Below are 14,592 nucleotides of genomic sequence, written 5' to 3'. Positions count from 1 at the left end.
AAAAATCACTTGTAGGATTTTTTAATGAATTTATTTGCAAATTATGGTGGAAAATAAGTATTTGGTCACCTACAAACAAGCAAGATTTCTGGCTCTCACAGACCTGTAACTTCTTCTTTAAGAGGCTCCCCTGTCCTCCACTCGTTACCTGTATTAATGGCACCTGTTTGAACTTGTTATCAGTATAAGAGACACCTGTCCACAACCTCAAACAGTCACACTCCAAACTCCACTATGGCCAAGACCAAAGAGCTGTCAACGGACACCAGAAACAAAATTGTAGACCTGCACCAGGCTGGGAAGACTGAATCTGCAATAGGTAAGCAGCTTGGTTTGAAGAAATCAACTGTGGGAGCAATTATTAGGAAATGGAAGACATACAAGACCACTGATAATCTCCCTCGATCTGGGGCTCCACGCAAGATCTCACCCCGTGGGGTCAAAATGATCACAAGAATGGTGAGCAAAAATCCCAGAACCACACATGGGGGGACCTAGTGAATGACCTGCAGAGAGCTGGGACCAAAGTAACAAAGCCTACCGTCAGTAACACACTACGCCGCCAGGGACTCAAATCCTGCAGTGCCAGACGTGTCCCCCTGCTTAAGCCAGTACATGTCCAGGCCCGTCTGAAGTTTGCTAGAGTGCATTTGGATGATCCAGAAGAGGATTGGGAGAATGTCATATGGTCAGATGAAACCAAAATAGAACTTTTTGGTAAAAACTCAACTCGTCGTGTTTGGAGGACAAAGAATTCTGAGTTGCATCCAAAGAACACCATACCTACTGTGAAGCATGGGGGTGGAAACATCATGCTTTGGGGCTGTTTTTCTGCAAAGGGACCAGGACGACTGATCCGTGTAAAGGAAAGAATGAATGGGGCCAGGTATCGTGAGATTTTGAGTGAAAACCTCCTTCCATCAGCAAGGGCATTGAAGATGAAACGTGGCTGGGTCTTTCAGCATGACAATGATCCCAAACACACCGCCCGGGCAACGGAGTGGCTTCGTAAGAAGCATTTCAAGGTCCTGGAGTGGCCTAGCCAGTCTCCAGATCTCAACCCCATAGAAAATCTTTGGAGGGAGTTGAAAGTCTGTGTTGCCCAGCGACAGCCCCAAAACATCACTGCTCTAGAGGAGATCTGCATGGAGGAATGGGCCAAAATACCAGCAACAGTGTGTGAAAACCTTGTGAAGACTTACAGAAAACGTTCAACCTGTGTCATTGCCAACAAACGGTATATAACAAAGTATTGAGAAACTTTTGTTATTGACCAAATACTTATTTTCCACCATAATTTGCAAATAAATTCATTAAAAATCCTACAATGTGATTTTCTGGATTTTCTTTTCTAATTTTGTCTGTCATAGTTGACGTGTACCTATGATGAAAATTACAGGCCTCATCTTTTTAAGTGGGAGAACTTACACAATTGGTGGCTGACTAAATACTTTTTCCCCCCACTGTACTCCCCTTATCAGTCTATCAACTACACTGCAGATTCACAGGATCGAGAAGTTAGACCTCAAGTTCTGATAGGGAAACCCTCGACAGACAGAGAAAAGAATGGTTGGAAAGTCAGGTGATTCTTTAACTTCTGGAAAATCTTGAAGTCCTTGGATGTTCTTGGAGGTCTGTCCCTCCGCCGAGGGAATCAGCCATATCACCTAGCTCATCAGTAGCATTGCCATAGTCTCCCATCACTTGATTCTGGTCAGCTCCAGCGTCCTCAGCTCCCTCATCTCTAGGTCATCGGTTTCCTCGTAGTACTCTGTTGCAGTGGTTTAGATGATACCAGGTCGCTCTCCCCTCTATCCGTACAGCCGTTGGTGTAGCCTGGGTGATGATGTATGGTCCCTTTTAGCTCTGAACCTTTTTCCGTTGCTAGGGTCTCGGATCATGCAGAGTCCCTCTCAATCCACCAACATCGTTTTGTGGAGTGTGTCATTCTGGCAGCGTACCAATGGGGAAGTTGAGTCACTGCTGCAAAGACACACAGACACAGACAGACACAAAATAAAACAATGCTCCGCAGTGGCGGTGCCATCTTCCTCCTCTGGGGTTGGAACACTCCTACAGTGGGACACATGGATGCAGGTATCTCTCTCTGCTACTGTCCCCTCCATCGAGGTAGCCAGCAACACCTAGTACTGACCTCTCCACCTAGGTTTTGTCCATCTCTTAATTCTGTAATCCTTTACCGCCAGTCTCCAGGGTGCAGACAAGGCTCATATTCTCCTGCTAGGTTGGGCAGAGAAGCCTTCACCCGTGGGAAGAGAGTCTTAAGAACATTGTTAGGTGAGACACCGTATGCTACGATACCCTGTCTTCTTATCAGACAGGAGAAGCCTTGAGATTAGGAAGTGCACACTAGTTTCATAGACGGGCCTCCTCTACACCCTGCCTCCTACCACAAATACACTTGCACATAAAACATTTAATCTAACCCATAACACATTAATTACTACTGCTCATATTCTTAAATCAATTTGCATATTTTGCATATTTACCAAAAAGACCTATGCGACCAGTGCTTACCCCCTTTGGACACATGACTCACATTGATTCATGCGTTAAAAAAACCCCCAAAAAACAACATTGCCTGTTAAAACAAAATAATAAATTGAATTAAAATGACAACCTTTGATAATACCTTAACTTAATTGTATCCCATAAGGTAATTCAAGGAATATTAAAATTGACTAGCGACAGGTGTCCCTCATTCAGGACTAGCTCTCTCACTCTGTCCATGTCATGGTCCGAATCATATATAGGACTATTGCCAAATTATAAACTTCTTCATAATTATCAGTATTACTAATGACCCTCAACTCGGTATAATAAATTACCTTAAATTCATCATCCTATGTCACTCTGTTGTCCAGTGTGGGTGATCAAATCACACTAGAAAGTCAGGACAGAGGTCAGAGGTCATTCAAACCCTTCAAAGAAGTGTTTCATTCTATAGTAGACTAATCATTAACAACAGTCAAAACATTTCATAAATGTTGTATCCCAAGTGTACATTAAGTCCTCATTACATTTCTTCTTAAAAGAAATCACGTGTTTACCCAAAACTCACTCAGAAAACAAAAATTTCAGAAAATTGTGTACCCCTTTAAGACTTATCTCTAACCTGTTAAAACCCCCTAAAATAAAAATAAAAAAACCTATGTAACCATGTATAATAGGTGGGTTGTGTGTGGTTATTTGAAAAACCATATTGGAAAACAACAAACAAAAATGGCCAGGCCTTATTTAAGTTGGTAGCTCCCTCTTATTACCTAATCCTGAATGTAACTAACACCTCTTCCCAAGACCATATACATGGGAACATCTGTAAAATATACTGAAAGCCCTTTTCTCCTTACTCGTAATCATGGCAACGATAATTCCACTGTCTTCCCTTAACTCATTAATCGTTTGTTTCAAATTAATTACATGTGACTACTCCAGAAGAAGATGACAAACTCTCTCAAAGATGAAAGCCACTCAAGGTTCTCTGAGTTTACAATTAGTATTTTTAATTGATTACCCTTTAGACTCTCTCACAATGATTATTCAACCCCAGCATCGGTTCCTTTTGATCCCATATCAAATTATCATGGTATCGTTACTGGATCACTGTCCAACGACATAGGTAATATCTGTTTCCCCTTAGATTGTTCCTGTCACCCCTATAAATTTAATATTTTAGTCATTCGCAAATAAAATCAATTACTACGCATAAAGAATCAGTGATATTTGATCCCAAGCGTCTTATTAAAAGGTGTTTGAGATGATGATAATAATAATAATAATAATAATAATAATAATAATAATATGCCATTTAGCAGACGCTTTTATCCAAAGCGACTTACAGTCATGCGTGCATACATTTTTGTGTATGGGTGGTCCCGGGGATCGAACCCACTACCTTGGCGTTACAAGCGCGGTGCTCTACCAGCTGAGCTACAGAGGAGATGTGATCTCCTACGTCTTCCTTAACAATTATACTGTAGGGTACTTCCACCAATCATATAGGAAATAATCCTGCTCAAAACACATCAGATAATACCACGTTTCATTGAGTTGACTACACCTTCTAATATAAACCTATAATCCCTTTCCGGTAATGTAGTCATCACAACCTGTTGCATTGATGTATTAAAATATAAACGTATTGTTTAATAAATCCAGAACCTACAAAAAATGTACTTCCCCATCAGCGTAATATTCAAAACTACCTCCCATCCACTTTTCAACGTACCAGAAACAGATTATCGTTTTTAGAATTATAGAATTGAATAATAATAATAATTATTATTATTAAAAATTGGCGCGTATTCATGGATGCCAAGGGACGCCAGGCTTCCCCAAAACATGTAAAATGTTCCTTCAATTCGTTTGAAGCCGAATGTACTGTATATCACAAAAGAAGGCATCCGAGCAAACGAAACAGTGCCCCTCTGTATGTGAAGGCCATCTATCTGATGCTGTCTGGTCAGAAAGAGTATGATATTGTTGCCGCCCGTTGCATTGAATGCAAGGGAAGCCAGCGAGTATTAGGTCTCCCTTTATATTTTTTTAAATAATAGCCAATCAGCGTTGAGCTAAACTGTGAATGGTCCTGGCGCACCAAAAAAAGTGTAAAGGGAAGCCAGTTTGGATTTGGCTTCACACCAATCACATCACAACAAAAGCCAAACGTCATTGACAGAACTTGAATTGTTGCGTCTCGTTGTCCTCCAGTGGCTGAAATTGTCCCTTTACTAAATTAGCCATGGATGGAGATAGGGATTTGGACTTGTGGTTTTACTTAATTCGCCGTACTGGACAATAATTATAATGGAGATTCTGATCCAACCATAAATGCATACATTGTGCCCCTGGCCTGAGAGGATGGAAGTTCAATGTGTAGTAGGCTAATGTTAACTAGCTGGCTCATCATTGCCCATGAAAGGAAGTTAAGCTAGCGAGCAAGCATTTTAGCCAGGACAACAACTAAAAGCATATAGCCTACTGTATGACAGTCATAGACTATTTTGGCGACATGCTAGAGAGGAGGATGGCATTGGGTGAGTCAACGTTTTTTTCTTCTACTTGCGCACAAACACACACCCACATCAGTACCATGGACAGCCACTTCATATTTAGCTTACATTGATTGGACTAAATAGTTTTTGGTATCTTTTCATTGTCACTGTATTAGACTAAGCATAGGTGATTTGATGTTGAAATGGTGCTGGAATAGTGGAGGCAGCTCCTGTTTTCTTTGCGACTTGCGGTAACTCTCTGTGGTTCCAAATCAAGTTGTTTAATAGTCCGAAAATGTCGGGAACTTGATTGACCATGCTGTAGGTCATGTAATTGTTTGTTACATGCAATATTATTTGTGTACAGATGTTGCTCTACGGTTTTGTGATGAAACAAAGGTGTGGTTGAATTTATTCTTCCACTGTGTCTTATCGTCTCGGTCTTAGGCCTATATACACTATATATACAAAAGTATGTGGACATCCCTTCAAATTAGTGGATTCGGCTGTTTCAGCCACACAGCCATGCAATCTCCATAGACAAACATTGGCAGTAGAATGGCCTTACTGAAGAGCTCAGTGACTTTCAACGTGGCACTGTCATAGGATGCCAGCGTTCCAACAAGTCGGTTCATCAAATCTCTGGACTGGTGAAAAGCTTGCAGCCATTGGACTCTGGATAAGTGGAAACCAGTTCTCTGGATTGATGAATCACGCTTCACCATCAGGCAGTCCGACGGACAAATCTGGGTTTGCCAGGAGAACACTACCTGCCCGAATGCATGGCGCCATCTGTAAAGTTTGGTGGAGGAGGAATAATGGTCTGAGGCTGTTTCATGGTTCCAGGGAAGGGAAATCTTAACGCTACAGCATACAATGACATTCTAGATGATTCTGTACTTCCAACTTTGTGGCAACAGTTTGGGGAAGGCCTTTTCCTGTTTCAGCATGACAATGCCCCCGTGCACAAAGCGAGGTCCATACAGAAATGGTTTGTCGAGATCGGTGTGGAAGAACTTAACTGGCCTGCACAGAGCCTTGACCTCAACGCCATCGAACACCTTTGGGATGAATTGGAACGCCAACTGTGAGCCAGGCCTAATCGCCCAACACCAGTGCCCGACCTCACTAATGCTCTTGTGGCTGAATTGAAGCAAGTCCCCGCAGCGATGTTCCAACATCTAGTGGAAAGCCTTCCCAGAAGAGTGGAGGCTGTTACAGCAGCAAAGGGGGGACCAACTCCATATTAATGCCCATGATTTTGGGATGAGATTTTCGACGAGCGGGTGTCCACATACTTTTGGTCATGTAGTGTATCACGGTCGCAAGGCATATGAACTAACAGGTTATAGAGCAATCAATGCAATTATCACAACACAGGTTCTGATATGGCTTTTTTTGTGGGGGGGGGGGGGAGCTTTGCTTCCCCAGTGATAAAAAAACAAAAACAATTTTTTTAAATATTTAAAAAACAAAAAATGTTTACCCACACACCCCTACTGGCTGCATACTAACAACAGGCAGGGGAAATCACACAGGCACAAGGAGATTGAAAATGATAGAATGGCTCCGGCAGCTTTACTGTACGTTCTGCACAAAGTAGTTTTCTGATCCAACAAAAGCCTCTGCAATATACGTATGACCCATGGAAAAACCAAAACAACTTACAGTATCTTAGTCAGGATGCAGTGTCTCGTCGATGGAATCAGGGCCTTGGTCTCTTACAATATGTGATTACTGCATGGTTAAAACATTTAGCTGACTGCTCTGTGCCATGTATCCGTCTCTATATCCAAGATACGGGGAGCCCCTGGAGGGTTGTTTTTCTTGGCTGAAATATTGACATCAGTCGAGATGGAAGAGGAATAGTTGGAGGAAGGGATGAGCAGAGGGGTAAAGTGGGTGATGGCTGTGCCCCTTTTTAGGAGAGGGGGGACATTGGTGCTCCTGACATTGGGAGGATCTCGATTGGTTTTGCTCGCCTCTTGCCGCCTCGCCTGCTTTTGAAAAATGTCAACAACAAAAAAATCCATCCTCATCAATGCCCAATAATGACAAAGCGTAAACAGGTTTTTAGAAATTAACACATTTAAAAATTTAAAACAGAAATTCATTTTTTACATAATTATTCAGACCATTTGCTATAAGACTCGAAATTTGAGTTTCCATTGATCATTCTTGATGTTACTACAACTTGATCGGAGTCCACCTGTGGTACATTCAATTGATTGGACATGATTTGGAAAGGCACACACCTGTCTGTATATGGTCCCCCAGTTGACCGTGCATAGGAGGACAAATAGATCGCATTCTTCTCATACTTTCACTCTAGGAGCGAGGGATGAGGAAATGTTTTTCTTAGTGAAAGGGTACGATGGGGTAGACTCGAACCCTATTCGAGGGTCTTTTCCCTCTCTCTCCTCCCTCTTGCTTTCTCTTACTGTCGCCTCCAGGTTAGTGTTTTTTGTCATGAATCGTGCTCTGGAGGCAGTTCTGCAGAATGGTCACTAGCTGGCCAATTTGGACTTTGCAGCTGGCCAATCTAGGGGAAATTGCTCAGTTCTGCCTCAAGGATAGGACTCATCCTAATAGAAACCGATGTTATGGTCAATCCAGCCTCTGTATTGGCCGTACAGCATTTACTGCAATGTGGCCTCTGCAGAAGTCAGGGCATTCATACATCTTGTGCTTCGCAGAGCTGTTGTCAAGGTAGTGAGTTTGTGTTTGTACAGGAAGTACCGCCCCTACCTACCGTCAACCAATCATGTCAATACGGAGCTATACGGAGCCATCCGCATTGATACAAAATATGGGAGGCGCACAGCGATGTGGTATGGAGCTTGATTTGGCCTCTGCAAGCCTCCGAAGGTGCCGCATTTGCGTCACACCCTCCATACGGAGCCTCCGGACTGCATCGCCGGATCAAGCATAAATCGTCTTTAAACGTCAACCTGCCTGTCTCTGTCTCTTAGCGTCTCTGTCACCCCTGAATATCGGACCCCTGTCCTTATTGCTCTGGCCTCTTTCACCCTATAACTTAACTATCCACTGTCTCTCTGTTTTCAAACCGATCTTCTTTCTCTCTACCTTTCCTCCCTTTCTCTTTATTCTCTAACAACTTTTCTCCGTTCTCTCTTAAGTTCTCTCCTGTTTTTTGTCTCTGTAAGCTAATAGGAGCCAGTCTCAGTGGAATGCCCTCAGTGGTTAATAAGCGGAACAGTTATGACCTAGTACTGTTGTGCTGATGGGAGGAAAGTCTGCTTTTTAGATCTAAAGTGCTGTGAAAAAGTATTTTCCCCCTTTCTAATTTTCTCTACTTTTGCATATTTTTTATACTGAATGTTATCAGAGCTTCAGCCAAACCCTAATATTAGATAAAGGGAACCTGAGTGAACAACTAACGCAACAATTGCATACTTATTTCATAAAAGTTAAGCAACACCAATGCCCCTGTGTGAAAAGTAATTGCCCCCTTACACTCAATAACTGGTTGTGCCATCTTCAGTTGCAATGAATTCAATCAAACACTTCCTGTAGTCATTGATCAGTCTCATGTTGCTGTGGAGGAATTTTGGCCCACTCTTCCATGCAGAACTGCTTTAACTAAGCGACATTTGTGTGTTTTCAAGCATGAACTGCTCGTTTAAAGTCCTACCACAACATCTCAATTGGGATTAGGTCTGGACTTTGACTAGGGCATTCCAAAACTTCAAATGTGTTGCTTTCTAGCCATTATAGCATAATGGGACCCATGTTGTCCAAAATGTTAGACGTCTGTCCATAGAACATTCTTCCAAGAGTCTTGATGATCTTCCAGGTGCTTTCTGGCAAATTTGAGTCAACTCTTTGGACGAGATGGTTCCCATCAATGCTGCATTCCACAGAAAGGACCTCATACAAACGGTCAAGCTTGGTGGTAGTGTGATGGTTTGGGAATGCTTTGCTGCCTCAGGACCTGGACGACTTACCTTAGTAGAAGCAACCATGAATTCTGCTCTGAATCGGAGGATGTCATGCCATCCGTCTGTGAGCTGAAGCGCAGCTGGGTCATGCAGCAAGACAATGATCCAAAACACGCAATCAAGTCTACATCAAAATGGTTAAAAAGCAACACATTTGAAGTTTTGGAATGGCCTAGTCAAAGTCCAGACCTAATCCCAATTGAGATGTTGTGGCAGGTCTTGAAACGAGCAGTTCATTCTTGAAAACACACAAATGTAAGTGGGCAATTACGTTTTACTTTAATTGGTTGTTGCGTAACTGCGTTAGTTAAATAAATAAATAAAATAAGAATACTTTTTTGTTATAAACTCCTTTTATCTAATTATGTTTTGGTTGAAGATCTGATAACATTCAGTTTCAAAAATATGCAAAAATAGAGAATCAAAGGGGGCAAATACTTATTCAAGGCACTGTACATGTTTTATTTTGAGTGTTGTCCTGTGATGTATGCCTAAGTCTAAGTTTGTTTTCGTTCTGGAGGTTTACTTTGGGGCATATGGTTTTCAGTATTTGGAGTTCAACATTCTGTGGCTCTGAGCCTCTACATGTGGACCATTGTGTAACAGTTAGGCCAGTTGGAGAAAAAAATTGTCTCTGTGGGGGAGTGCATAGTCATGGTTTTTCTGCTCTCGATCAGCAAGTAGGGAAAAATTGACAGGCTTTACCCCTGCAAGTTCACTCTTCATTCAGATCTCCAGTCAACTTTCATGTATGATTTAACAATCAATAAAGTATTCATAAATGCCTCAATGCCTTATAAACCCCTTATAAATGACTTGTAAACCCCTTTAAAGTTGTAAAGTCTCTCTATCCATTTACATCTACAGTCAGTTTGAGGTTGACCTGGGTTGTGTGGTTGTATGTGTTTCAGGAAGCGTATTCAGAAGCAGAACATCACGTTCCATCCAAACCACACAGTGTCGTATCTTGAATACAGGAGCTACTTCTTTGAGCCTAGCATGTCAATGGGCAATGAGTCGGATGTGGTCACCATCCCCAACATGCTTGTGTTGGTAAGACTGCACTGCTGAGTGCACACACACTCACTAACTTATTAGAACTGGACTCTCCCTCACCTCTTCCTCTTTCCCCTCTGTCTCCCAGGGTGCGGCAGTGATGATGGAGAACTTGCCGTTCGCATTGCGTCTGATGATCAGCACCACCTTTAAGACCTTTAAGGAGGGACCTTTCCTCACCAAGTCTGTAGAAGAGCTGATGTGGGGCTACGACAGCAAGCTGGTGGACTTCCTCAATAAATGGCTCCCTGGGATGCTACCCTCCACTGGCAAGTTTGGCCTCTTCGCTGAGGTGAGTGGGTGAGCAAGACGGTGGAGGAGAGGAGAGCAAGCCATTTTAGACGGGAGGGAGGTGCGTGCATGGGCAGTTTTCCTATTATGTAATTCATTGACAGACCTTGAAGAGCTATTTATAACCTGTTAGAAATGAACAGTTGATAAACTAGCCCATGTTAGCCAGGTAGGTAAGTTAGGCTAACCAGCTATCTAAATCTTGTAGTTATAGTTGAAATCGGAAGTTTACATACACTTAGGTTGGAGTCATTAAAACTTGTTTTTCAACCACTCCACAAATTTCTTATTAACAGACTTTAGTTTTGGCAAGTCGGTTAGGACGTCTACTTTGTGCATGACACAAGTCATTTTTCCAACAATTGTTTACAGACAGATTATTTCACTTATAATTCACTATCACAATTCCAGTGGGTCAGAAGTTTACATACACTAAGTTGACTGTGCCTTTAAACAGTTTGGAGAATTCCAGAAAATGATGTCATGGCTTTAGAAGCTTCTGATAGGCTAATTGACATCATTTGAGTCAATTGGAGGTGTACCTGTGGATGTATTTCAAGGCCTACATTCAAACTCAGTGCCTCTTTGCTTGACATCATTGGAGAATCAAAAGAAATCAGCCAAGACCTCAGAAAAGAAATTGTAGACCTCCACAGGTCTGGTTCATCCTTGGGAGCAATTTCTAAACGCCTGAAGGTACCACGTTCATCTGTACAAACAATAGTATGCAAATATAAACACCACGCAGCCGTCATACCGCTCAGGAAGGAGACACGTTCTGTGTCCTAGAGATGAACGTACTTTGATGCGAAAAGTGCAAATCAATCCCAGAACAACAGCAAAGGACCTTGTGAAGATGCTGGAGGAAACAGGTACAAAAGTATCTATATCCACAGTAAAACAAGTCCTATATTGACAACCTGAAAGGCCGCTCAGCAAGGAAGAAGCCACTGCTCCAAAACCGCCATAGAAAAGCCAGACTACGGTTTGCAACTGCACATGGGGATAAAGATCGTACCTCTGGTCTGATGAAACCGAAATAGAACTGTTTGGCAATAATGACCATTGTTGTTTGGAGGAATAAGGGGGTCTCTTGCAAGCCGAAAAACACCATCCCAACCGTGAAGCACGGGGGTGGCAGCATCCTGCTGTGGGGGTGCTTTGCTGCAGGAGGGACTGGTGCACTTCACAAAATAGATTGCATCATGAGGAAGGAAAATGATGTGGATATATTGACGCAACATCTCAAGACATCAGTCAGGAAGTTAAAGCTTGGTCGCAAATGGGTCTTCCAAATGGACAATGACCCCAAGCATACTTCCAGAGTTGTGGCAAAATGGCTTAAGGACAACAAAGTCAAGGTATTGGAGTGGCCATCACAAAGCCCTGATCTCAATCCTATAGAAAATGTGTGGGCAGAACTGAAAAAGCGTGTGCGAGCAAGGAGGCCTACAAACCTGACTCAGTTACACCAGCTCTGTCAGGAGGAATGGTCCAAAATTCACCCAACTTATTGTGAGAAGCTTGTGGAAGGCTACCCGAAACGTTTGACCCAAGTTAAACAATTTTAAAGGCAATGCTACCAAATACTAATTGAGTGTATGTAAACTTCTGACCCACTGGGAATGTGATGAAAGAAATAAAAGCTGAAATAAATCATTATTCTGACATTTCACATTCTTAAAATAAAGTGGTGATCCTAACTGACATAAGACAGGGAATTTCTACTAGGATTAAATGTCAGGAATTGTGAAAAACTGAGTTTAAATGGATTTGGCTAAGGTGTATGTAAACTTCTGACTTCAACTGTATCATGGCAAGAGTACGTGCCCAGGGGCCCCCATTTTGATTTTGTTGAGTCACTCAATTATCATATTGTTATAATATGGGGGCTAGTTTAGGGTTGCCACATAGATGGACACTACATGACCACTTCCACATTCCATTCCTAGGGGGCAGCAGCAACTGGGTCAGGTGCCCTGCTCGGAAGCATTGATAAGTACATAGGTGCGGGGTGATCGGCAATCAGTGCGAGAGGTGGCCAGAAGCCTCTTTCCCTGCCAGTGGTCATTTTGTGTTAATGTTACCTCCTTTAGTTTGGGCACGCCTGTTTAAAAAAAAAATAAGACGTTTTCTTTTGTATACATTTATATCGGCATCAACTAAACAAACAATAATTGCTTGGGCATACCGACCCAGGAGTCGAGACTGAGCTGGCCCTGGACCCAGGTAAGGTTGCTGTGTCCTGGGGCACACGTGCATAAAACACTGTTCTCATATTCTGACTTCTCACCTAATTGCACACATTAAATCCGGTTACAGACCACGTAGCTATGCCTAGGACCCCTAGACATAACGAGTGTATTTAAACCGGTAGGCTGGCTAATCGGTTACATAACAATAGGAACACCCAAGACATGAGAATTGCATGAAATTTGCTTTAACTGCAGAATTCTCTCTCTGCCCAATGGCAAAATGTGTAGAATTGCAGGAAATGTGCTTTTAAAAATGCAACGAGGGGTGGGAACTGTTTGAACAGTTTGGGATCGCATGGGTTGTGAGGTGGGGCTTTGTTACTACGGCAATTAATGACAATATCCATCTGGACCTTTGCCACCTAGGAAATGTGTGTGTCCGGACCGCAAATAGTATTTGCGTACCCCTGATCTACAACCTGTTTAGGTTGGCTGTCTGGTTTTAGTGAAGGGTCAAATGTCAATCTGTGTCCGTTTCTTCCATCAGTTCAACAACTCAAACACTGGTTTGTTCACCATCCACACTGGGAAGGATGACATCAGGCTGATTCACAAAGTGGACTCATGGAATGGCCTGACCAAGGTGAGAGGTCAGAGGTCACACATCCATGTGCCTTCACCTTTACAGATTGGGCTGAGAGGGGCTGTTGGAAGAAGCATAGATGAGAAACTGAATTTGGCCTCTTTTACAAGGACTCCATGGAAATCAATGGCAACTGTTACAGAGTGGACTATTCTGGCTATATACATTAATCAAAAGTTCTAAAATGTGACTGTAGTGAAATCCTGAATCAACTCTTTCAATTATGTCCTGCTCTAGAAAGCGAGCTCATTGTATAATGGATGATAACCCTCGGTCTCTCTCTCTCTAGTTGACCAATTGGAAGACTCCTCAGTGTAACATGATCAACGGTACAGCAGGACAAATGTGGCCTCCCTTCATGACCAAAGAGTCTACACTGCCCTTCTACAGTCCTGACGCCTGCAGGTACAGACAGACAGACAGGCAGACAGACCAGACAGGCAGACAGGCAGGCAGACAGGCAGACAGACAGACAGACAGACAGACAGACAGACAGACCGACCCTCACTCTTTCTCTCTGTCTCTAAAGGTCTTTGGAGCTGGTGTACCAGCGTGAGGGGATAATGGATGGGATTCCTCTGTATCGTTACGTGGCTCCTAAGACTATGTTCGCTAATGGCTCAGACTACGCTCCCAACGAGGGATTCTGTCCCTGCAGACAGTCTGGCCTCCTCAATGTCAGCAGCTGCAGATCCAGTCAGTGCACGCACACACACACACACACACACACACACACACACACACACACACACACACACGCACACACGCGCGTGCACGCAGTCACACCCGGAGGCATGCACATGTTTTTTTTAGGGCTGCAGGTAGCCTAGCGGTTAGCGCATTGGGCCAGTAACTGAATAATGGCTGGTTTGAATACCCAAGCCGCCGAGGTGAAACATGTCTGTGTCCTTGAGCAAGGCACTTACCCTAGTTTCCTCCATGAGTGCCGTACTACTATGGCTGACGCTGTAAAAAAACACATTTCACTGCACCCATTTTATTTTTTCAAACACATGGACACATCTCAGGGGTGACCGTCATATACCCTTTTAGTCATGACCCAGATACCTTGTCTGAAAAACAGACTGGTGGAGGGGGTATGACAAGCACGCACACAGAGGAGCCATGCCGCGGTGTACGCACACAGAGGAGCCATGCCGCGGTGTACGCACACAGAGGAGCCATGCCGCTGTGTACGCACACAGAGGAGCCATGCCGCTGTGTACGCACACAGAGGAGCCATGCCGCTGTGTACGCACACAGAGGAGCCATGCCGCTGTGTACGCACACAGAGGAGCCATGCCGCTGTGTACGCACACAGAGGAGCCATGCCGCTGTGTACGCACACAGAGGAGCCATGCCGCTGTGTACGCACACAGAGGAGCCTGTGTAAACAGATGGAGAAACACTTAGGCATGAGACAACATACC

General features: G+C 43.4%; 1 protein-coding gene across 6 annotated transcripts in view; it reads left to right on the top strand.

Annotated features, from left to right (window-relative positions):
* Positions 1–14,592, top strand: part of LOC121582691 (scavenger receptor class B member 1) — a 61,716-nt gene that overhangs the window by 18,253 nt on the left and 28,871 nt on the right. For all 6 annotated transcript variants that reach the window (XM_041898694.2, XM_041898692.2, XM_041898693.2 and 3 more), the window contains exons 3-7: positions 9,889–10,030; positions 10,122–10,325; positions 13,067–13,162; positions 13,452–13,567; positions 13,692–13,858. In XM_041898694.2, the coding sequence (XP_041754628.1) occupies positions 9,889–10,030; positions 10,122–10,325; positions 13,067–13,162; positions 13,452–13,567; positions 13,692–13,858 (725 nt within the window). The remainder of the gene's footprint in view (positions 1–9,888; positions 10,031–10,121; positions 10,326–13,066; positions 13,163–13,451; positions 13,568–13,691; positions 13,859–14,592) is intronic.

The sequence above is a fragment of the Coregonus clupeaformis genome, chromosome 15 (genome assembly GCF_020615455.1).
Source record: "Coregonus clupeaformis isolate EN_2021a chromosome 15, ASM2061545v1, whole genome shotgun sequence".
NCBI lineage: Eukaryota > Metazoa > Chordata > Actinopteri > Salmoniformes > Salmonidae > Coregonus > Coregonus clupeaformis.
Note: the sequence above shows the minus strand (reverse complement) of the source record. Positions and strands in the feature narration are given on the sequence as shown.